The 24,216-nt window shown below is 43.1% G+C and overlaps 1 protein-coding gene across 8 annotated transcripts in view; it reads right to left on the minus strand.

The window, feature by feature from the left end:
- LOC128698822 (latrophilin Cirl) overlaps window positions 1-24,216 on the minus strand; it is a 414,208-nt gene that overhangs the window by 38,877 nt on the left and 351,115 nt on the right. For all 8 annotated transcript variants that reach the window (XM_053791234.2, XM_053791237.2, XM_053791235.2 and 5 more), the window contains one exon: window positions 7,583-7,772. In XM_053791234.2, the coding sequence (XP_053647209.2) occupies window positions 7,583-7,772 (190 nt within the window). The remainder of the gene's footprint in view (window positions 1-7,582; window positions 7,773-24,216) is intronic.

Consider the following 24,216-nt stretch of genomic DNA (forward strand, 5'->3'; position numbering starts at 1 on the left):
CTTCTCTGATATAAATGTTACAATTTTTAGGAAGTCTTGCCCTTACAGTCCGGTCAGAGACCGAACATTGCTTCAGTAAATCACGTAAAATACACCGCGGTACATTACTGAAGATATGAATGGGACCTAAACAGCTACTTCACTCTGATTTGACATTGCAGACAGGACTTGGTGGAGGTGACAGGACCCTCGAGTGTGTTCTGTGAGTAGGACCTCAGGGATGAGCAGGATACTGTGTGTCCCAGTGAGAACAATCATTGGTGGTCGAGAGAGTGGTCAAGAGGGATACGTGTTTATGTGCTTAATAGCTGGGGTATTTGTGTGTGCGCGCGCGCGCGTGCGTGCGTGATTTACGTAATTTTGATTATATAAACACCTTAATTGCAGCATTAATAACCCTTATGAAGTCGACAGGATTCATACTTAATCTAACCCAAGTTCTTGAACTGTCAACAGCTGGCAGCATCACCACTTCTAAGTTGACACTCAGTATGGAACTCTATGCTTCAGACAACCAACGTATACACAACAGCCCGGCTAATCAGGGGCACATTACGGAAACTTGTTCTTTTCACTCTTGAAGTCGGTAAGGTGTTTTAATCATCCCAAGTATATGAGGGAAGGTTGCTATAAAAACAATGGTTCCATTAGTATGCTAATTACATATTTGATCTTCATTAAGGAAATTTTTGGCACCGTCTTCGTTGGTACACTAAGAGAAAACACTAAGTGTCCGGGGCCCAAGACTGTTCAACAGCCTCCCACCATGCATAAGGGGAATTACCAATAGGTCCCTGGCTGCCTTCAAGAGGGAGCTGGACAGATGCTTAAAGTCAGTGCTGGATCAGCCGGGCTTGTTTCATACGTTGGACTACGTGCGGCCAGGAGTAACAGCCTGGTTAATCAGGCCCTGATCCACCGGGAGGCCTGGTCGTGGACCGGGCCACGGGGGCGTCGATCCCCAGAATGCCCTCCAAGTAGACTCCAGGTAGACCTCCATATACACTCACACCTATTCCAGCCTGTGTATTTGGAACCAGTCATCTCAGTATTTTACCTTTGGTCAATGTTCCTCAAATTCTTCTTTCAATCCATAGTTTATCGGTGCCATTTTGTACTCGGCGCATTTTATATTTGAAATTTTATGCTAGGTACTTTCATGGACTACTGGTATGCATGTATTTGGTTTATATCAACTTGAGGCTTAGCATCCCCTGAGAATGATAATGATTTGTGCCCTTGTCTGCGTAAGATGTGACAGAGAATTGGGATGAGCACCGTGTTTTGGGAAATTGCGTTTTAGGGTTGAAGGCTTTTCTGAGTTAACTTCGCTAGAAAGTTGAAGATACGTCTAAAGAACTTTTAAAGCTTTTTTTTTTTTTGTATGTATTGTATTCTGTTACACTATGGCCACACTTGTCCATTTTTTTTTTTTGTCATGTCATTTTGCCGTCTTGTGTGCGCCGAAAATCACATCTTTGTAGGTCTAGTAAGTGAGAACTAAGAACTCACTAGTTACAACTTAGACTAAGAAGTATTCACACAGCTCCTTTTTCTTCTGTATCTTCCTTTTCATCTCTGCTTCTCCTCCCATCCTCTTCTATTTCATCCTCCGCTTGTTTCTTGACTTCTGTGTCTGCCCCCATCATTACCACTACGATCGAGTCCTCCAGTTTTCCCGTTCTCTCCCAATACTCTTACAAATAATTCTTCCTCTTCCCTCCTACTTTTCATTCATCCACTGCCTTTTCCCTCACCCGCCTCCTTCAATCGTCTCTCACTGCTCCACCCACAGGAGGATCATCCAGCCTTTCCGTTCAGGCAAGGCGCACATGATACTACCCCCAGGCGGTGATAAGCTCCTCAGAGCCCCTCCTGATCCACGACCCGCTACTGATACACTTTTCTGACCCGGGAAGAGGAATTCGCCTCTATTCTCTGCTCTGATATTAACCATACTGGAGATCCCGCTGATTTATGTCGGCGTTCATCCGGTGTTTGCCTGGTGTTTGTCTGGACTTGTTTTTGTTTGCCCGTGCTTAACTGATGTTATTTTTTTGTCTGTCTTGTTGTGACATGGTGTTTTTAGTCTTCGTCCGGTGTTTAATTGCTTTTATTTTTGTCCTCTGTTTTACAGTTGCCTATTTTTATATTTAGTGTTCACTTTGTCTGGTGATTTTTTGGTATATTTTTTTTTGTATGATCCATATTGATTTGGTTCTTGTATTAGAATAAAATAATTACGTTTTTTACGTTTGTTCGATGTTTGCCTACGGTTTTTTTCCCTTTCTGCCTGACATTTTTGTTTATATGGATTTTTTTCTTTTCTGAAGGTTTTACCCTCTATGGTACTTTTGTTGACACTGAATCTTCTCTCTTCTGTAGGTCTGGTCAAGGACTGGGCCTCGGAGGCGTTGATCTTCGGAATGAACTCCAGGTAGACTCCAGGTAGGCTATTTAACAGTGTTGGATGGCAGGGGGTGAGTTTGAAGGCAGCTGGTGGTACTGGATGGCAGGGGGTGAGTTTGAAGGTAGCTGGTGGTACTGGATGGCAGGGGGTGAGTTTGAAGGTAGCTGGTGGTACTGGATGGCAGGGGGTGAGTTTGAAGGTAGCTGGTGGTACTGGATGGCAGGGGGTGAGTTTGAAGGCAGCTGGTGGTACTGGATGGCAGGGGGTGAGTTTGAAGGCAGCTGGTGGTACTGGATGGCAGGGGGTGAGTTTGAAGGTAGCTGGTGGTACTGGATGGCAGGGGGTGAGTTTGAAGGTAGCTGGTGGTACGGGATGGCAGGGGGTGAGTTTGAAGGCAGCTGGTGGTACTGGATGGCAGGGGGCGAGTTTGAAGGTAGCTGGTGGTACTGGATGGCAGGGGGTGAGTTTGAAGGTAGCTGGTGATACTGGATGGCAGGGGTTGAGTTTGAAGGTAGCTGGTGGTACTGGATGGCAGGGGGTGAGTTTGAAGGTAGCTGGTGATACTGGATGGCAGGGGGTGAGTTTGAAGGTACCTGGTGGTACTGGATGGCAGGGGGTGAGTTTGAAGGTACCTGATGGTACTGGATGGCAGGGGGTGAGTTTGAAGGTACCTGGTGATACTGGATGGCAGGGGGTGAGTTTGAAGGTACCTGGTGATACTGGATGGCAGGGGGTGAGTTTGAAGGTACCTGGTGATACTGGATGGCAGGGGGTGAGTTTGAAGGTACCTGGTGATACTGGATGGCAGGGGGTGAGTTTGAAGGCAGCTGGTGGTACTGGATGGCAGGGGGTGAGTTTGAAGATAGCTGGTGGTACTGGATGGCAGGGGGTGAGTTTGAAGGCAGCTGGTGGTACTGGATGGCAGGGGGTGAGTTTGAAGGTACCTGGTGGTACTGGATGGCAGGGGGTGAGTTTGAAGGTACCTGGTGGTACTGGATGGCAGGGGGTGAGTTTGAAGGTACCTGGTGATACTGGATGGCAGGGGGTGAGTTTGAAGGTACCTGGTGATACTGGATGGCAGGGGGTGAGTTTGAAGGTACCTGGTGATACGGGATGGCAGGGGGTGAGTTTGAAGGTACCTGGTGATACGGGATGGCAGGGGGTGAGTTTGAAGGCAGCTGGTGGTACTGGAAGGCAGGTGGAAAAACAGTGAGGTTGGAAGGAGGTACTGAGGGTTATCAGGTAGGAAAGGTGAACGCTGAGGGAAAACCAGGTAGGACGGATAGGGAAGGAAGGGGGAGGAGAGGGGTCATCACGTCCCGGGTTAGGGGCCCATTAGTTTCCGGCAACAAGGGAAAGAGTGTTAGGGGGAGGGGGTGGAGGTCCTACTCTCCAGGGGTGACTGAGTGCGGGGGTGGGGGAATACTCCCTTAGGGAACATGTTTCTCCATCACGTATTCTCCCCACCATAACTTACCTTGGTAGGGGAAGATTGGGGAGGGGAAAGAGTGAAGGGAGGCTTAGGTGGAGATGCGGCGGTGGAAAAGGTGAATAGGAAAAGAAGATAGTGGGATTCATTGGGAAAGAGAGAGAGAGAGAGAGAGAGAGAGAGAGAGAGAGAGAGAGAGAGAGAGAGAGAGAGAGGAGAGAGAGAGAGCTGATGTAGGTAACAGCATTTAGCTCGTAAATAAAGTTAGGAATCTTTAACCTAACCTTGTAGAACCCATATAAAAAAAAGAGAGAAAAAAAATAGAGAGAGACAAATAAAGACGCGGTTACAAATGCATATCTAATGCAAACACGTTCCTGTAAAAAAAAAAAACAAAGGCGAAATAAATATGAGGGACCCCAGGACAGTTCTAGAGGTGGTACCTCCCTATATTTTAGAGAAAATTGTGAAAAGTCCACGGACTTTCAGTTCTTCGTTTAGATAAGGAGGGAAAATATCACCAAGAACCAAATTTCAATGTTTGTTTAATTCATGTTAAGCGTTAAACCCACGTGGGCCATTCAGCGCATGCCGTGATGGAGGCTTGATCCTCCGTCTGTTGAGCGCCAGACAGGCGCCTTTCTTATTTGTACTCGCCTAGATCTTTTTTTTCAATGATTCCTGAAATTACAGAAAAGTTGGTGGGCAGGTAACCAGGTTGGTCAACTAACATTTAGAAGTGAATAAAAGGAAGGACATCAGGACAGGATTATGGAGGTTAACCTCCAGAGGGTCTCTAGCTAAACCCATAATATTTACGTTAATTCTGATCTGTTATTCTTGTGTATTACACATAAACAGATGAATGTGTGGGTACTCGAACTGTGGTGGAGGTCAGGTACTGTAACCATTTAGCCACAGAGCTTACAAATAGGAAGATCTTGCAGTCAGCAACACTGTGATGTTGCATCAGCGGCACCGGGGATCGAACTGTAGCCCTGGTATGTAGCAATTACTTTACTTTGGTTAGTCGTAACCCTTCTAGGAGTGACTTACGTGACCAAGGAACTTGATCATTGGTCTGAGAAACTGACATTTAGATTGATCTTTAAATCGGCTTCAAATTTACCAAGAACAAAGCAGATCCAGTGCTTTACCACTGAGCTGTGAGGCTTTCGACAGGAAGAATCCTGACACAAAGCTTGTAATCATGCTTCCGTCAGTGGCTATAGTCTGTGACTTGACTCTTTCCTCCTACGGCCACGGAAACTCTCGCAGTAAATCCATTCTTACACCTTTTGAAGCCACGTAGTCTATAAACTCAATATAAGTCGTAATAAATGACTCAGTGAATAAACAGAATGGGAAGGGGATCGAACTGAAGCTCTGGTATGTAAGGGAAGAGGTGCTGCTGATCACAGGGCAATTTTGTTGACAGGCCAAGACTCTTGGACCCTAGGTAAAAATGTAACAGGATCCTTCAATAAATTGGGTTCCAGGCTGGGCACATGCACCATATCGTGAACTGTACCAGCATTCGTAAGGCAGCCAACTGTACCCGCTTCGCTGACCCAGTGAAGCTGCCGTCACAATTCAGGCGATGGTTCAGAGCCAGGCTAGTGGCTCTTAAACGTAAAGACGAGGCCCCTGGGACACACCAAGATGTGTCCCATCTCATCCTGTGAGAATCCTCTAAGATACTGTTCTAGTTTTGCTGATCCTTCCTTGACATTTTATGTTCCGAACTCTCACTCTCACTACACCTTATTCTAATTCATTCATTCTCTCTCTCACTACACCTTATTCTAATTCATTCATTCTCTCTCTCACTACACCTTATTCTAATTCATTCATTCTCTCTCTCACTACACCTTATTCTAATTCATTCATTCTCTCTCTCTCTCATTCCCTTCGCTGTTATCTCATTATTTTTTTCCGAGACATGAAAAAAATGAAAGACAGGAACATTGTGCAAAAGAATTTGAAGTCAGAGATACATCAGGAATGTTAGCAGATGTGGCTTCCCGTTATTCATTTAGTTGGGTTCACTGAACACAGAGTCGCACTGTCGTCAATGAGCTTTCAGTTCTGTGTTGTCATCATTGAAGGTGATGTACTTGGAGTCTACCTGGAGTGTGTTCCGAAGGTCAATGCCCCCGGTGGATGGCCTGATCAACGTAGCTGTTAGTGCTAGCAGCAATAAATCCAATGTTAACACCACAGCTCCGACCTGAGAAACTCGTCCAGTTCTTTCCTGAAGACAGCCAGGGGTCGGTTGGTAATACCCTTTCTGTATGAAGGGAGGACACTGAAAAGTCTTGGTCCCTTGACACTTGTTCACTTATCCCCTTAGTGTACATAATGTACCCCTGTTTTTCACTGAGTATTTTGCACCGTCTGCCAAGCCTTTTACCCTCATGGGGAGCAATTTTTATGTGCAGATTTGGGACCAACCCTTCCAGAATTCCCAAGGTGTAGAGTTTAATATATATCTCTCGCCTACATTCCAAGGAGTACAGACTGAGGAATTTCACACATTTCAAGTAATTTAAGTGCTTAACTGAATCTATTCGAGCAGTAAAGGCGCTCTGCACATTCTCAAGGTCTGCAGTTTCACCTGCCTTGAACGGAGCTGTTAAATGCAGCAGTACTCCAGCTTAGAACAAACTACCTGAAGAATATTATCAATGACTTGGCATCCCTTGTTATGAAGGTTCTTGTTATCCCCTGTGACTGTGATGTCACTGTCGTGATCCTTGTAGGTGAGATCTTCTGACAGTCACTCCTAGGTCTCTCACGTTAATATTATGCCGTAGTGGGTGCTGAGGTCCTCTGGTCTGGCTAGTTCAAAATTCTTATTATACATCCTATACTCACCCTGTGGATGGTAGTCAAAATATTACAGAAGCATATAATAATCCATGCCCTGGGCCCCAAAGTTTTGATAGCTAAGCAATTTAATGTGGTAATGAGATATTTGCATCTTTATCTGGTTACAATCATAAATGATTAAATCACAAAATTATTAGCATTGCTTAAATCTGCTTTTTAATTATGTTGCCAAATATTTTAGCGAAGTATGGTCGATTTTAAACAAGTTTAAGTTATGAGTTATTAACAATAGGGAATGTCGGGGTATATTTTCTTTACAGAATAGTTGGTAATATGCCACTGTGGATAAAATATTGTGACGATTTCTAAACATCTGTGAGTTTACTCTATATTAATTTGATCGAGTTCCAGCACATAGCCCTGTTGTCTATACAGATCTGGTTGTATAGATCATAGTTATTTATGCTGCCTAGAGTCATTAGTACTTATAATTCTTGTCACCTATGTTCTTCTGGCAATTATTTTTCCCTCATACTTACACCTATGAAACAGATTCTGACCCCTTCCCCCCTCCCTCATTTCTCGCCCTCTCCTCAATACAACACTCGTCTAACTTCTCCAATATTCACCTATGCACTGCTCTCCCACTTCTTTCTGTACCTACGCTTCACCTACCACCCACTCTATAACAATACAGTCTCCCCCTCCACCTCCACCCTCCCCTTCTCTCGCACAGTCCCCGTTCACCTTCACCTATGCAGCACCCGCCCACACCTCCCTTCCACCCTTAATCATGCAACCTCTACCCTCTCTAGCCTATGCAACACCCACCCTTCACGAAACCCCCTGCCCACCTCCTCCCTCATTAGTACAACACCCGCCTATGCAACCCCAGCTCGTTCTTCCCTCACCTCTCTGCCAGAACTCGGTGGGTCCTGGGACTCTGACAGTTGACGGACCATTCTGTGTTGCCATGAGCGTTGCAGATGGTGATGGAGAAGCGGCCATAGTTGGCCCTGATCACATTGATAACATTCCCCGGCGCGCAGTCTATACTGAGAGTAGTTCCTTCACAAGCGTACGCCGTCCTGTACGTTTGACCTGAAGAAGAGAGAGAGAAAACATGACATTTAGTAATGCTAGTAGAACTTATTCACAAACCCGCACAAATGAGTATAAATCTTAGGGTTCAATTTGAACCATAAATTAGTCACACACACGCACGAAGGTAAGGGAGTCAGTATAAATATACAAAAGGAGGGCAAAGATGGGACAAAGAGAGGAGGAAGAAAGAAATGGAGATAGCAGTGGTAGAGGTAGTAATTAAATGCAATGGTATCTCTATAAGTTGGTGGAACGAGTTTATAATTAGTTTGTGGAATGTATTTTTTAGTTTGTGTAAATGGAGTGGGTTTGAGTTTGTAAAGGTGGAATATAATTATCTTGCACTGCCATTATTATTATTTATAATTATTAATTTTTATTTTGTCACTATTTCAAAGAAAAGTAAGTGGCAAAAAATGCAAAAAAAAAAAAGTTAAATTGCAAATAAATCTGCACAGAAAAAAATTTAGTCACTCCACTACAGAAAGTTTGAAACCGACCGACCCGAAGCAGTTTACCTGGAGTTTACCTGGAGAGAGTTTCGGGGGTCAACGCCCCCGCGGCCCGGTCTGTGTCCAGTTATTGAAAAAAAACGATTACGTATATTAGTTGAGAAAGGGGAAAAAATCGTACTTAGGAGAGGAAGTTGATGTTAACGTTTCGGCCCATCGCGAGCCGGTGTCAACACGAATGGTTCAGGATGGACCAAAACGTCCTCATGAGGTACCGCTCCTACGGTCGTGTTAGGGATAACTATTTCAACCAGTGTACTGTTGTCACCTTTTTATTCTCGATTACACCAGCTGGGTAATCGTCTTAAGTTTCATATCTAAAGTAATTTGAGACATCAGTCATGAATCTGTCATGCTAGACTGCTTGACTGACTGCTTGGTTTCAAGCAGTCTCCTGCTTGACGACTGCTTGGTTTCAAGCAGTCTCCTGCTTGACTGCTTGGTTTCAGGCAGTCTTCTGCTTGACATTTGGGGTGTTAACTAGCCTAAGAGGAGTGTTATATTCCATATACTCTATTTTTTTTCATCTGTAGAGTGAAGTTAGTCCTCTTTCTGCTTATTCGTGGTATGAGTCTAGTGCTATTGCTTGAGCGAGAGTGAGTGAGCTGATGAGTGGGGGCGAGGCTGAATAAGCTAGCCAGTTAGTAAGGGAGAGGGCGAGTCACTGAGGTAGACAGAAAAGCGAGCAAGCCAGGCAGCATAATGAGGTAGGTAGCGAGTGAAGGAGCGGCTTATTGAGTGGATGAGCCAATGAGTGAAACATAGGGCGAACTTGCAAGTGAATGTGTGAGGAAGAGGTCGAGTGACTGAATCAGTGAACGGCACAAGTGATGGATGGTGGCAGGCTAGGACACCATCAGTCAGCGGCGGTCCAGCCAACGCCACACCCTTGACTAATGGTACGGACAAGGATATTTCAAACAGCCATGGACTGGGGGAGGAAAAAATGCTGCAGACATTCATCTATACTGCCAAAGTTTACGACCTGCCGAGAAAGAAGGTGCAGAGTCTGTAAGGGAAGAGACACTTGGATTTACTCTAGTCGAGGGAAAAATTACCTGACGCGGATGTTATGTCCCACCACTGAATCTTTAGTGCCAGTGGAGAATGAAATTAGCTCCAGAGGCACCCTCACCACCGCATGTCCTGGGGCCAAGGGTAACACACCTAGCTTGGCTGAGTGCTTGGTTTTCGTAGGATTGTGTGGTCCTGTGGATCAGAGCGTCAGGGGTTTTCGCTCACCATGAGGCGGGCCAAAGCACCATGGGTTCGAATCCTTGGCTAGCTGCAGTGTTGATATAAAGTACCCTGCCTTGGTGGGAATCGGCCGGTGTGATAATATAAAAAAAAAAAAAAATAATATATATATATATATATATATATATATATATATATATATATATATATATATATATATACATACAAACCCTGATCTCTGGCTGAAGGAGACTCGAACCTACGAACCTTGGAACAAGGTACGCAGTGCTTTACCAATCTACCCACACTGGACCAATACCTTGGAGTCCAGCTAGTAAGGCTGATGCATGCAGGGGATAAGATGAAAAGCTGTAAGCCTTCTCCCTGAAAGCTGGCTGCCTTGGATCAAAAGTCTAGCGCAAGCTGGACTCCAAGGCATTGGTCCAGTGTGGGTAGATTGGTAAAGCACTGCGTACCTTGTTCCAAGGTTCGTAGGTTCGAGTCTCCTTCAGCCAGAGATCAGTGTTTGTGTATATTTCGCCTGCTCTTGCAGGCGAAATATACACACACACACACACACACACACACACACAATCCCGGTAGGGTCGGAGACCCTTGGAGTATGAGGCAAGTGTGTGCTCTGAAGTTCCTCAGAGAGCTGAGTGAAAAGCTCATCACAGAAACCAAGGATCACAGAGCGGCCAGTTTCCTCTTTCAGAGACTCAGTGTTGCGATCCAGAGGGTAAATGCCTGCACCATTCTGGTCACGTGGTCCACTGCCGGGGAGCTGGACGAGGTGTTTGAGATGCAGCTCTGTAATGTTATTTGTTGTTCTCATTTCTATTGTAACTTTGTTGATATATTTTGTTTATAAAATTATATTCGTGCCAAATATGTTAAACTTGCGATTTTGGTTTAAATATCAACGCTCTTCTTGCTGAATAAGGCAAGCGAAAATGTGTATGCAATAATTTCGCAAAAATCATTCTGAACCTAACGAAAAAAAATATATTTCATTGTGTTTGTTTATTATTTAATTATTGTAAACTTATTTAAAATATATTTAGTTGGATTAGGCTAAATTAAATTGCACTTGTTATAATAAGATTAGGCAAGTTTTCTAAGGTTCTTTTGGTACAAAATTATTAATTTTTAATTTAATATAAATAAAATATATCTTTAAATGTATAAAAGAAAATTTTAGAAAGGACTTAATTTAAATGAGTTCTTTCTAACTGACTAGTTTTACATATTTGGCAAAACACACACACACACACACACACACACACACACACACTTTTCAACAAGTCGGCCGTCTCCCACCGAGGCAGGGTGACCCAAAAAAGAAAGAAAATACTTTCATCATTCAATACTTTCACCACACTCACACATTATCACTGTTTTTGCAGAGGTGCTCAGAATACAACAGTTTAGAAGCATATACGTATAAAGATACACAACATATCCCTCCAAATTGCCAATATCCCAAACCCCTCCTTTAGAGTGCAGGCATTGTACTTCGCATTTCCAGGACTCAAGTCCGGCTATATGAAAATAACCGGTTTCCCTGAATCCCTTCACTAAATATTACCCTGCTCACACTCCAACAGATCGTCATGTCCCAAGTACCATTCGTCTTCATTCACTCCTATCTAAAACGCTCACGCATGCTTGCTGGAAGTCCAAGCCCCTCGCCCACAAAACCTCCTTTACCCCCTCTCTCCAACTCTTTCGAGGACGACCCCTACCCCGCCTTCCTTCCCCTATAGATTTATATGCTTTCCATGTCATTCTACTTTGATCCATTCTCTCTAAATGACCAAACCACCTCAACGACCCATCTTCAGCCCTCTGACTAATACTTTTATTAACTCCACACCTTTTCCTAATTTCCACACTCCGAATTTTCTGCATAATATTTACGCCACACATTGCCCTTAGACAGGACATCTCCACTGCCTCGCTGCTGCATTTACCACCCAAGCTTCACACCCATATAAGAGTGTTGGTACTTTCATATATTCCCTTCTTTGCCTCCATAGATAACGTTTTTTGACCCCACATATACCTCAACGCACCACTCACCTTTTTTTCCCTCAATTCTATGATTAACCTCATCCTTCATAAATCCATCCGCCGACACGTCAACTCCCAAGTATCTGAAAACATTCACTTCTTCCATACTCCTCCTCCCCAATTTGATATCCATTTTTTCTTGATCTAAATCATTTGATACCCTCATCACCTTACTCTTTTCTATGTTCACTTTCAACTTTCTATTTTTACACACACTCCCAAACTCATCCACTAACCTTTGCAATTTTTCTTTAGAATCTCCCGAATCTTTAGAATCATCAGCAAAAAGTAACTGTGTCAATTCCCATTTTGTATTTGATTCCCCATAATTTAATCCCACCCCTCTCCTGAACACCCTAGCATTTACTTCTTTTACAACCTCATCTATAAATATATTAAACAACCATGGTGACATTACACATCCCTGTCTAAGACTTACTTTTACCGGGAAGTATTCTCCCTCTCTTCTACACACCCTAACCTAAGCCTCACTATCCTCATAAAAACTCTTTACAGCATTTAGTAACTTACCACCTATTCCATATACTTGCAACATTTGCCACATTGCTCCCCTATCCACTATCATATGCCTTTTCTAAATCCATAAATGCAATAAAAACTTCCCTACCTTTATCTAAATACTGTTCACATATATGCTTCAATGTAAACACCTGATCTACACATCCCCTACCCACTCTGAAGCCTCCTTGCTCATCCGCAATCCTACATTCTGTCTTACCTCTAATTCTTTCAATTATAACCCTACCATACACTTTTCCTGGTATACTCAGTAAACTTATTCCTCTATAAATTTTACAATCTCTTTTGTCCCCTTTCCCTTTATATAAAGGGACTATACACGCTCTCTGCCAATCCCTAGGTACCTTCCCCTCTTTCATACATTTATTAAACAAAAGTACCAACCTCTCCAACACTATATCCCCCCCTGCTTTTAACATTTCTGTCATGATCCCATCAGTTGCAGCTGCTTTACCCCCTTTCATCCTACGTAATGCCTCACGTACCTCCACCACACTTACATTCTGCTCTTCTTCACTCCTAAAATTTGGTATACCTCCCTGACCAGTGCATGAAATTACTGCCTCTGTTTCTTCCTTAACATTTAAAAGTTCCTCAAAATATTCTTGCCATCTACCTAATACCTCCCTCTCCCCATCTACTAACTCCCCTACTCTGTTTTTAACCGACAAATCCATACTTTCCCAAGGCTTTCTTAACTTATTTAACTCACTGCAAATTTTTTTTCTTATTTTCATTAAAATTTTTTGACAGTGCCTCTCCCACTCTATCATCTGCTCTCCTTTTGCACTCTCTCACCACTCTCTTTACCTTTCTTTTACTCTCCATATACTCTGCTCTTCTTATAACACTTCTGCTTTGTAAAAACCTCTCATAAGCTACCTTTTTCTCTTTTATCACACCCTTTACTTCATCATTCCACCAATCACTCCTCTTTCCTCCTGCCCCCACCCTCCTATAACCACAAACTTCTGCCCCACATTCTAATACTGCATTTTTAAAACTATTCCAAATCTCCTCAACCCCCTCCCCCACTACTCATCTTTGCACTAGTCCACCTTTCTGCCAATAGTCGCTTATATCTCACCCGAACTTCCTTCTCCCTTAGTTTATACACTTTCACATCCCTCTTACTTGTTGTTGCCACCTTCCTCTTTTCCCATCTCCCTCTTACTCTAACTGTAGCTACAACTAAATAATGATCCGATATATCAGTTGCCCCTCTATAAACATGTACATCCTGGAGCCTACCCATCAACCTTTTATCCACCAATACATAATCTAATAAACTACTTTCATTACGTGCTACATCATACCTTGTATATTTATTTATCCTCTTTTTCATAAAATATGTATTACTTATTACCAAATCTTTCTACACATAGCTCAAAGGCTCCCCATTTACATTTACCCCTGGCACCCCAAATTTACCTACTACTCCCTCTAACATTTTTACCCACTTCAGCATTGAAATCGCCAACCACCATTACTCTCACACTTGATTCAAAACTCCCCACACATTCACTCAACATTTCCCAAACTCTCTCTCTCTCCTCTACACTTCTCTCTTCTCCAGGTGCATACACGCTTACTATAAATCACTTTTCACATCCAGTCTTTATTTTACTCCACATAATCCTTGAATTAATACATATATAATCCCTCTTTTCCTGCCATAGCTTATCCTTCAACATTATTGCTACTCCTTCTTTAGCTCTAACTCTATTCGAAACCCCTGACCCAATCCCATTTATTCCTCTCCATTGAAACTCTCCCACCCCCTTCAGCTTTGTTTCATTTAAAGCCAGGACATCCAGCTTCTTCTCATTCATAACATCCACAATCATCTCTTTCTTATCATTTTCACAACATCCATATATATATATATATATATATATATATATATATATATATATATATATATATATATATATATATATTTATATATATATTTATATATATTATATTATATGGGAGTTGTCACAGCTGCTCTTTGCTGATGACACTGTGCTCTTGGGAGATTCTGAAGAGAAGTTGCAGAGATTGGTGGATGAATTTGGTAGGGTGTGCAAAAGAAGAAAATTAAAGGTGAATACAGGAAAGAGTAAGGTTATGAGGATAACAAAAAGATTAGGTGATGAAAGATTGAATATCAGATTGGAGGGAGAGAGTATGGAGGAGGTTAACGTATTCAGATATTTGGGAGTGGACGTGTCAGCGGATGGGTCTATGAAAGATGAGGTGAATCATAGAATTGATGAGGGAAAAAGAGTGAGTGGTGCACTTAGGAGTCTGTGGAGACAAAGAACTTTGTCCTTGGAGGCAAAGAGGGGAATGTATGAGAGTATAGTTTTACCAACGCTCTTATATGGGTGTGAAGCGTGGGTGATGAATGTTGCAGCGAGGAGAAGGCTGGAGGCAGTGGAGATGTCATGTCTGAGGGCAATGTGTGGTGTGAATATAATGCAGAGAATTCGTAGTTTGGAAGTTAGGAGGAGGTGCGGGATTACCAAAACTGTTGTCCAGAGGGCTGAAGAAGGGTTGTTGAGGTGGTTCGGACATGTAGAGAGAATGGAGCGAAACAGAATGACTTCAAGAGTGTATCAGTCTGTAGTGGAAGGAAGGCGGGGTAGGGGTCGCCCTAGGAAAGGTTGGAGGGAGGGGGGTAAAGGAGGTTTTGTGTGCGAGGGGCTTGGACTTCCAGCAGGCATGCATGAGCGTGTTTGATAGGAGTGAATGGAGACAAATGGTTTTTAATACTTGACGTGCTGTTGGAGTGTGAGCAAAGTAACATTTATGAAGGGATTCAGGGAAACCGGCAGGCCGGACTTGAGTCCTGGAGATGGGAAGTACAGTGCCTGCACTCTGAAGGAGGGGTGTTAATGTTGCAGTTTAAAAACTGTAGTGTAAAGCACCCTTCTGGCAAGACAATGATGGAGTGAATGATGGTGAAAGTTTTTCTTTTTCGGGCCACCCTGCCTTGGTGGGAGACGGCCAGTGTGATAATAAAAAAATAAATAATATATATATATATATATATATATATATATATATATATATATATATATATATATATATATATATATATATATATATATATATATGTCGTGCCGAATATGTAAAACTGGTCAATTAGCAAGAACTCATTTAAAATTAAGTCCTTTCTAAAATTTTCTCTTATACGTTTAAAGATATATTTTTTTCATTAATGTTAATGTAATTTTTTTTAATTTTGCACCAAAAGAATCTTAGAAAACTTACCTAACCTTATCATAACAAGTGTAATTTATTTTAGCCTAACCCAACTAAATATATTTTAGATTTGTTTACAGTAGTTTAATACTAAACAAACACAGTGAAATATATATTTTTCGTTAGGTTCAGAATGATTTTGGCGAAATTATTACATACACAAATTTTCACTTGTCCTATATGGCAAGATAAGCGTTGCTATTTAAGCCAAGATCGCAAGTTCTGCCTATTCGGCACGACATATATATATATATATATATATATATATATATATATATATATATATATATATATATATATATATATATATATAATTACAGACACACATCTTAAGAAACATGCTAGCCTGGGCAGGCTCAAGCACTTTGTGAGAAGGTACAAGTTATCATTGGTGTCTACTTTAAATCATAAGAGTTTGTCCTCGATAATTGCATCAATGGCAGTAGTTGCTAGGGAGGGTCCATGCAGGATGCAGTCAGTAAGGTCAGTAACAGATACTCCTGGTATCGAGGATTTTACTGCAGAGATTCTTGATCAGCGAGTCTTTTAGGATTTCACATTTGGATATAAGAAGGACAAGTGTCATAGCCAGTCCCTGTGTCATCCACTGATCTGCTAGAGGTGACTCCTTTGTGTCTGCTAGTGTGCCATCATCCAGAAACCAGATGCTTAGTTTGCTGGGTAATCTCGTAGTGATATCCCTAACAGCTTTGCGGGAGAGAAATGAGGCGAGAGAATTCCCTTGTTGAACTCCCACCCACGAAGTGACTTCATGCTGCCCAAACTGAGGCGTTGACCCCTTGCTGTACTCGGCTGAAATGACGGGGAAGAGACCAGGAAAATGTTTTCAAACGGCTGTGAATTCCATGTTTCTTTTCAGTAGATTCAAGGCACTTTAGAAGTCTAGTTTTAACACTATTTTCTCTTCGGGTAAGAGACTGATACAAGTCCTTGTCACATGAACCGCTGCTTCTCGCTGTCTTGAGGGACCCCCAAAGCCATGCTGGTTTGAATGAAGCCTGGCCCATGGCCGGGCTCCGGGAATATTAAGACTCTCAAAACTCACCAAAGGTATATCATGACTGCCTCTGTGTAAACGCTTCTCACATCCGCTTTAGGAACGAGGCGGAGAAGAGTATTGCCCATGACAATGAAATGTCCCGTGGCTCGGCTGGCAACGCACTCGCCTCACACGCTGAGTGTCCGTGGTTCAATCCCCGAGACGGGTGGAAACATTGGGCATTGTTTCAGTGCACCTGCTGTCCCTGTTCACCCAGCAGTAATTAGGTACCTGGGTGTTTGTCGAGTGGTGGGGGTGGCATCCTGGAGGACTAGATCACAATGGAAATAAGACAGGCAGCCCTCGATGACGCACTGACTTTCTTGGGTTATCCTGGGAGGTTAACCCGCCAGATTAAAAATTCGAACAAATCTTACCTTATCAAATAAAAAGAAATTAAAGAATGGCAGGTGAGAGGGCGCAGATCAGAGGGTCGGGAAAGAGGAGAGGGGCACTTTTAATAGGGAGAGGGGAAATGGGCAAATGAGGGGAAGAAGATATCGGGAACGCGGTTTTGAGAGGGGGAAAATAGGGAGTGACAGAAGAGGAAGGTAAGTGGATGGGCAGACGGGAAAGGGAGGGGAGAAATTCAGAGGGGAAAGAGAGGGGGGGATTCAGAGGGGAGTAAGTGGGAGGATGAGGAGGGGACGATATAAATGGGGTGAGAGAATCGAGGAGCAATCTGCTGGAAGCCATTAGTACAATTACGAGTGACTGTGGCCAGTGCGAGAGAGTGAGAGAGAGAATGAGCAAGAGAGAGAATGAGCAAGAGAGAGAATGAACGAGAGAGAATGATGGGAGTGATAGATGTTTGGGAGGTGAGATACAACCCAAATAACAATCTCTCAACTACTGTTTCACTAAAAACTGGTGCTGTATACCAGCCAGTCCCGGGTTCACCTTCAAAACTCTTAGGTGTTACTACACCAGTAGCTAGTAGTGTGTGTGTGTACTCACCTAATTGTGGTTGCAGGGGTCGAGACTAAGCTCCTGGCCCCGCCTCTTCACTGATCGCTACTGGATGCTTCCTGAGCTTTGTCATACCTCTTCTTAAAACTATGTGTTCCTGCCTCCACTACTTCACTTGCTAGTATTCCACTTGCTGACTTAGTTACCGGTTGTCAAAGGCACTTGTCGGCAGACACATGGTCTGTGTGCGTGCTTCCCTCCTCCTAGAATATTTTAATCGGCATCATTGAGTGCTGGCCTTTTGGGCCTTACACTCGTATTTTCTCTTGAAGCTGTGTATCGAGTTTGCTTCACTGTCTCGTTCCATTTTTCAACCTCTCTTAGACTAACAAAAAAAACGTCCTAGCATCCCTGTATTTTCAGCTTTCACCGTGTCCCCTTAATCCTGGTCCTCTTATTAAATCTATCCCTTCTAAGAATATTGAGAGTTTTTATGTTATAATCATGTCTCCTCTTATCCTCCTCTCTTCTAAAGTAGTCAAGTTCATTTCCTTCAACCTCTCCTCATAGCGGACTTCTCTTAAAGGGTACGTCAGTTCCCCCGTTTTCTAATAATATATTAGAAGACAGGGGAACTGGCGTGCCCCTCAATTCTGGCACTAATCTAGCTGCGAACCTTTGGACCTTCTCGAGTTTCTTCACATGTTTTTCTCTGTGCTGTGGCACGTAGTCAGTGATTGGCCAAACACATGTCGCGTTTAAAATTCTGTGGGATTTTTCATTAAAGTTCCTGAATGCTGTTCTGAGCTCTGCTAATCTTGTATATGCCCTACACGTTATAAGCTTTACATCCATTTTGGTGACATGCTTGGAGCTATGCTAGCCCCCAGGTCTTTTTCACCCTGATATTTGCAGCTTCTCTCCGTCCATACTGTACTGTGTCTGATCTGCCTTCAACTTCCTCAGCTTGCATGACCTTGCATTTGATCAGGTTCAACTCGAGAACCCACTCGTTTGACCACATCTATAACCTGTTGACGTCTGTGAGGGAAAAGTTCAACAGATAGGAGTATCGAGCAAGTATATGGTAACAATAGTTTGATTGCCGGCTACTTGTTAAGGTAGGGGAAGTCTAGCTCCGGCTATCTCCCCCCCCCCTTTTTTTCTCCACCCCGAAAGCGATAGTTTGATTGCCGGCTGCTTGTTAAGGTAGGGGAAGTCTAGCTCCCGCTATCCCCCCCTTCCTTCATCCCCCCCCGAAAGGTGACGTGTGGGGGTTCCGGTCAAACAGTAATCACTCGACCTGCAGCTCCCAGCACTACTGTAAGTACACGCCTGCTCATATTCGAAGTGGACTTATTGGTTGAAAGCTTCACTTTTGACCAATAATGAACTTAGGTAAATGTTTTAATAATCACCACGTTTTTTAGGTATTGTACTTTTCATGGAGAGTGATTTCTTAAGCAGTGGGTAACCTGTCTCTTTCCAGCTTGGAATGACAGATTGGGTCACCTGCCAACCAACGAGAAGAATTGAAGGAGACGGACTAACGTCCTGAGACGTCCCATGTTGGATCTACCTACCTGTTATGTACGCCGACGCAGGACATAACCCCTCATCATAGCAGTGGTAACGAACCTGCTTTCCTGGGTTAATTATTCACGGCTATAGACTCTGTGAAGAACGAGCCGGTGGGTTGTCACCAACACCTACGACCCCCCCCCCCCCCCCCGCATCATCAGCACGGGCTACGATTTCAACAACACGCAGTGTCACCAACACCAGACACCCCAGTATCACTATATATATATATATATTATATATATATATATATATATATTAGCGTTGAGTTCAAATGTCATTTTTCATTTCATTTTTCTTTCAAATAGGATATACCTTTCATGTTTCACTGTTTTATGTTTTCTTTATTATTTATTAAAGTGTTTATCTTTGTGAATTATTTCTTTTTCTATTCATTAATTTTCCTGGGGAGGAGCCAGCCTTGGTAATACTGACTGAAGTTGTTACAGGGCTGAGTACGCCTTCACAACGTCTCACTAAAATTTATCACTGTTGTCTCCTGTGACACAGACGCAGCAATCCTCTCTTGTGCTGCTAATGTAAATTAGTGAAAAGAAAACAGGGGATGGGAGAAGGAATGGCAATAAGGAGGATAGTGGCTCAGGATTGTTATCACTCATGAGTCGCTTCGACAACCAAAGAGGTTAGCGATATCACTCATCCAAGAGGATGCGCTTTGAAATACTCTTTAATTCACTGCAATGAAGACCATATTATTATTATTATTATTATTATTATTATTATTAATGGTTAAACTGTTCACAAATATGCATTTAAAATTTAAGTGTTGCGAAAAAAGGTACATCATTTTCTTAGTCCCCAAATTATCTCAAGGTATCTGCTAATATAATTACTATAATTATTCAACTCTGCCTCGTATTATACACTGCATAAACAACCTAGACCCAAATACATTTATAAATGGCACTGTTAAAATTCTAAATGCTTGCCGATAGGAATTCAGTTTTCTTCCTCATCAAAGAAAACGACGTATCGTTACCAGCCTCAGGACGGGCTGAAGGTGATGCGTGTATGTCATTCCACATACGTGATACGACCCCTACGAGTTTAGTGTTTCCTTTCTGATTAAATGGAAGTTTGCATCAGCTTGAAGACCTTTAGCATTCAAAACAGGTGTCCCGTGGCTCGGTTGGTAGCTCACTCAACTCACTGGGTGTCCGGGGTTCGATCCCCCCGGTACGGGTGGAAACGTTGGGCGTGTTTTCTTACACCTGCTACCCCTGTTCACTAAGCAGTAAATAGATACCTTTGTGTTAGCCGCCTAGTGTGGGTGGCATCCTGGGGATGGTAGTATACTTCAGATAGGGCTGAGCTTTGAAATGAGTTGATGTGGGATAACTCAGCCTGTGTATAAACAAAAATCAAATTGGCGATTCAACACAGTTTTTATTAGACAAATTTATAAATGCAGTTCTTGTCTGGGTCAGCGTTGTCATTGGAAAAACAGTGGCCAAGATGTAGTCGAGGCATTCGAAGCTTGTACTAATGTTTGGTTGTAATGGATTCAAACCTTTTAGCAGACTGTCTCAAATATCTGGTGCCATCTTTGCACCTGGCGCTGACCCATCCTGTCGTGCACACAGAGGAGCATTGGGAAGTATTTGTTTTTAATCACATGGTCGTGGCTTGTACTAGACAAATGGCAGAAGCAAACGCCTTACATAAGATCAAGTGTGACTAGTTAATGGTCCAAGTCGGACCGAAACGTCGTCATGAGTTTCAGGTCTCCTAGGTGTTAACTGTGTACCAGATTTAATAAAGATCGGGACCTCGAGATGAAAAAGATGGTACTGGAGAGGAGTTAAGAGGCTGGGTGGGAAGCTGCGTATCCACCCTTGCAAGCCACACTAGGGATGTAAAATCAAGTCACCTAAGTATTTGTTGCTTGCCGAGGTAATACGATTAAATCACACTTGGTAGAAGTGAAGAAATGGGTACAGAAAGTGTTATCCGCTGACTGTTCAAAAATCATCGCCTCTTAAATTGTTAAGGAAATATGACAACAAGAATAAGAAATATACATCAAGGTCTATAGTAAAGTAAGGAGAATTTTGCAAGATAGAGTTGTCATTTTAAATAGTTCATGAAAAATGATTACCAAAATATTACCAGAAGGATTTGGGGATCAAAGCCCCACCTGATTTCTGATCAGGCTTTCTGGTGGTTGACCTGATAAATCAGTTCAAAGTTCACACTACAGTCAAGCTCAAGAACTGACATTTCAAGTTCCCTTCTGAAGACAGTCAGAGGTTTGTTGGTAAGTCTCCTTAAGTATTAAAGGAGATGTTAACGAGTCTTCCTCTGACTCTCGAAATCGTAGTAACACGACTGCAAACAAATCACGGAACTGGTGGGGTTTGAACTTATGGGAAGTGAGTTCTAAAACTTCTTTACCGTGGGTTCAAGTCTCACCCAGTCCGTGATTTAGTGTTCTATCTCTTATTGTACTCGAGGCCCTCCCTGCATTTCACTCAGAACACTTTTTCACTCATCTGCTGAGCCTGTTTACACTCGTCGAGATTCTAGCAATTGTATCAGATTGCGAGAACAGTTTAGACCAACGCAATAAGCGATGACAGCATTGTTAGGGGACAAGTAAAACCTTGATTCTGTTGGTCAAGATATTTTAAAGGGATTACTTACCTTTGATGCTAGAAAATTACCTTGTGTTACATATTAAGTGGCAGTGACGCTGGTTCTTGTAGTTTCTTAAAAGTGGTGTTGGCATCCCGTAGGCTTTACCCACCTTGGTGAAGTTGCTTATGTAATGAGTACCAGTGGTAAAAACGGTGGTGATTATTGTTGCGGTACGCTTGGGGAAAGGTACGGTAACTGTAGTGATGGTACTGGTGATGATGCTGATACCTGCGGAGGGGAAGGGTTGTACTGGGTGTTGGTGCCAGCAACAATCAGTACAATGTGCACACTACAGCCCGGCTGATTAGGAACATGAAGAACTCGCCAACTTCCCTCTTGACAACTATGGGTATACCCGAAGTATACCTGGAGGGTGTTTCAGAGGGTCAACGCCCCCGCGGACCGGTCCATGACCAGGATCTTTGGAAAATTTTCCATAATAATGATTTGGATCTTTTTTGAGTATTATCTTGGTGTCATAGTTGCTCTCTTGCTTTTCAATGAGGGTATCTTGCAATCTTTGCACTCTCTCTCTCATGGGAATAAATTCAGTGTACAGATTTGAAGCAAATTCTTTCAAAAGTTTACATGTATAAATTATAATTCATCTTGAGTATTCTCAATAATTTATGCGCCTGAATTTACATGAACAGTGGAACTGTTTTTAATTCAGTGACTAGGCAGGTAAACTGACCTGTTGCAGGAGCCTGGCTCGAGGCCGGGCTCCGGGAAGAAACTCGAAATTCATCAAAGGAATACTGTTGTTTATTAATTACTCAGCTACAAAATATAGAGAACTTTCACTGCCTCTATATTTTAAGTGGATTTAATTAAAAACTTGTAAACAAACCATACCATGGGCGGGATTGAACCCGCGGTCAGAGAGTCTCAAAACTCCAGACCGTCGCGTGGTATGGTTTGTTTGCAATCGTGTCATTACGATTTCGTGAGTCAAAAACTTGTACTATATAAGTGAGTGGTCTTTTTAGGTGTACTTAACATCTCTGTGACAGCTAATCGGTCTGAAGCCATCTTTTACCTTCGCAAATTGGCCTGCGGCTAAATTTTCTCGTCATCTGCTTGATCAACTAAACAGCTGCAGCCAGCAGACTGCAGGATTACATAGGGATCACATCTCGTGTGATCTGACATTCCGTGCAGGAATTGTTGTTTTACTGGCTGGGTATTTTGCACCGTCTGCTGTTACACTGTGGTACACCCTGCCAGCTATTCCTCACGCAGAAATGGAATATGTACTTTATGAATAATTAAAACAATAGAACCTGTAATTACAGTGGGTGCGGGAGAGCTTGAAGGCTCCCTCCTGGCTCCAGCCTGCCCACACCAGCTGCCCACCCACAACGCCTGCCCTCGTCTCCTTAACCCACACCACACACACTTTCCTTGCCCCAGCCAGCCTGCCCACCCACACTGCTTGCCTTCCTGGACTTAGCCTGCCCACACCACCTGCTCTTCCTGCTAGCTCGCCCACAATGCTCCACCTCCTGGCCAAAGCCTGCCAACAATACCCGCTTACCAACACCACTTGCCTACGTCACCCACAGTCTTCGCTTAAACCCACCCACACTGTTCGTTAGGTTGATCGCCAACCCACACACTGCTGCCTGCTCGCACATACCATATACCCGTTACCCCTTAATATATGCTTGCTTAACCACAGAACGGCAGCAACAGCAGCAGCAAGAAAGGTAATGGTATAAGCAGTATGCAACAGAAACTGCGTATTATAAAACAAAAAAAAAATCACCTTTGCCGTGGCAATAACTACAGCAGAGAACGATGCCAGCAGTATAAAAGGCTGTCAGTTGAGTTGCCTTGATCATAAAAGGCTCTTGATCCAAAAAAAAATTAAGTTACCCTCCGATACCTTGGTTCGAATCTGATTGCCTTTTATTTCCCCCTTTCCCCTCCAGGCTCTGCATAGTCCTACGGAGTTAGAGCTCCTCACTGTCCTGAGATTGAAAAAGTACATCACAACATCCCTGTGGCTCCTCTGTGCTTTCTGCTGTCATCTATGGCTCCCTGGCTTCTTTCCCTCGCATTTAAAATACTCTCACCTCAAAGATCGATCCATTGCAACATATAAATTTTGATGTATTCTGTTAATTCCTTTGGGGCCGAATTTCTAGGCACACTGTGTATCCCTGTTTCGTCGAGCTACCGTCCACAGGATAGATACGGGGTGCATAAACTGATCATAAGTCCAGTGTAAATAAAACGCCCACCTTGTTTGACGCAGTGGAGACTGCTAAATCTTTACAATGTGAGGATATTGTATATGATGTTTTTGCAGAGGTGGTGGTGCTTATTGGTGGGGGGGGGGGTGATTGTGTAGCAGCTTGTAGCCTGTATTCTGGTATTCTGTAAGGGTGTGGCTGTAGGTTGCTGGGATGGTAGCAAGTTTAATGGGGGCTGGTGGTGGTAGTCAGGCAGGCCTGTTCCAGTGGCACCCTTTTGAAAGGTACTAGTCCGACCACGCTTAGGTGAGTGAGAGGTAGATGGTCGGGGGAAAATATAAAGTCGGAGGAGAGGAAAAGATGGTGTAAAAGGGGAGAGAGATGAAAAGGAAAGAGGAAAGTTCGGCTCTTATAGCCCACATTAAGCTGCTTCCTCTCCGTCAAGAAGAGGAAGAGGA

This window comes from Cherax quadricarinatus, chromosome 59 (genome assembly GCF_038502225.1).
Source record: "Cherax quadricarinatus isolate ZL_2023a chromosome 59, ASM3850222v1, whole genome shotgun sequence".
In the NCBI taxonomy this organism is placed as follows: domain Eukaryota; kingdom Metazoa; phylum Arthropoda; class Malacostraca; order Decapoda; family Parastacidae; genus Cherax; species Cherax quadricarinatus.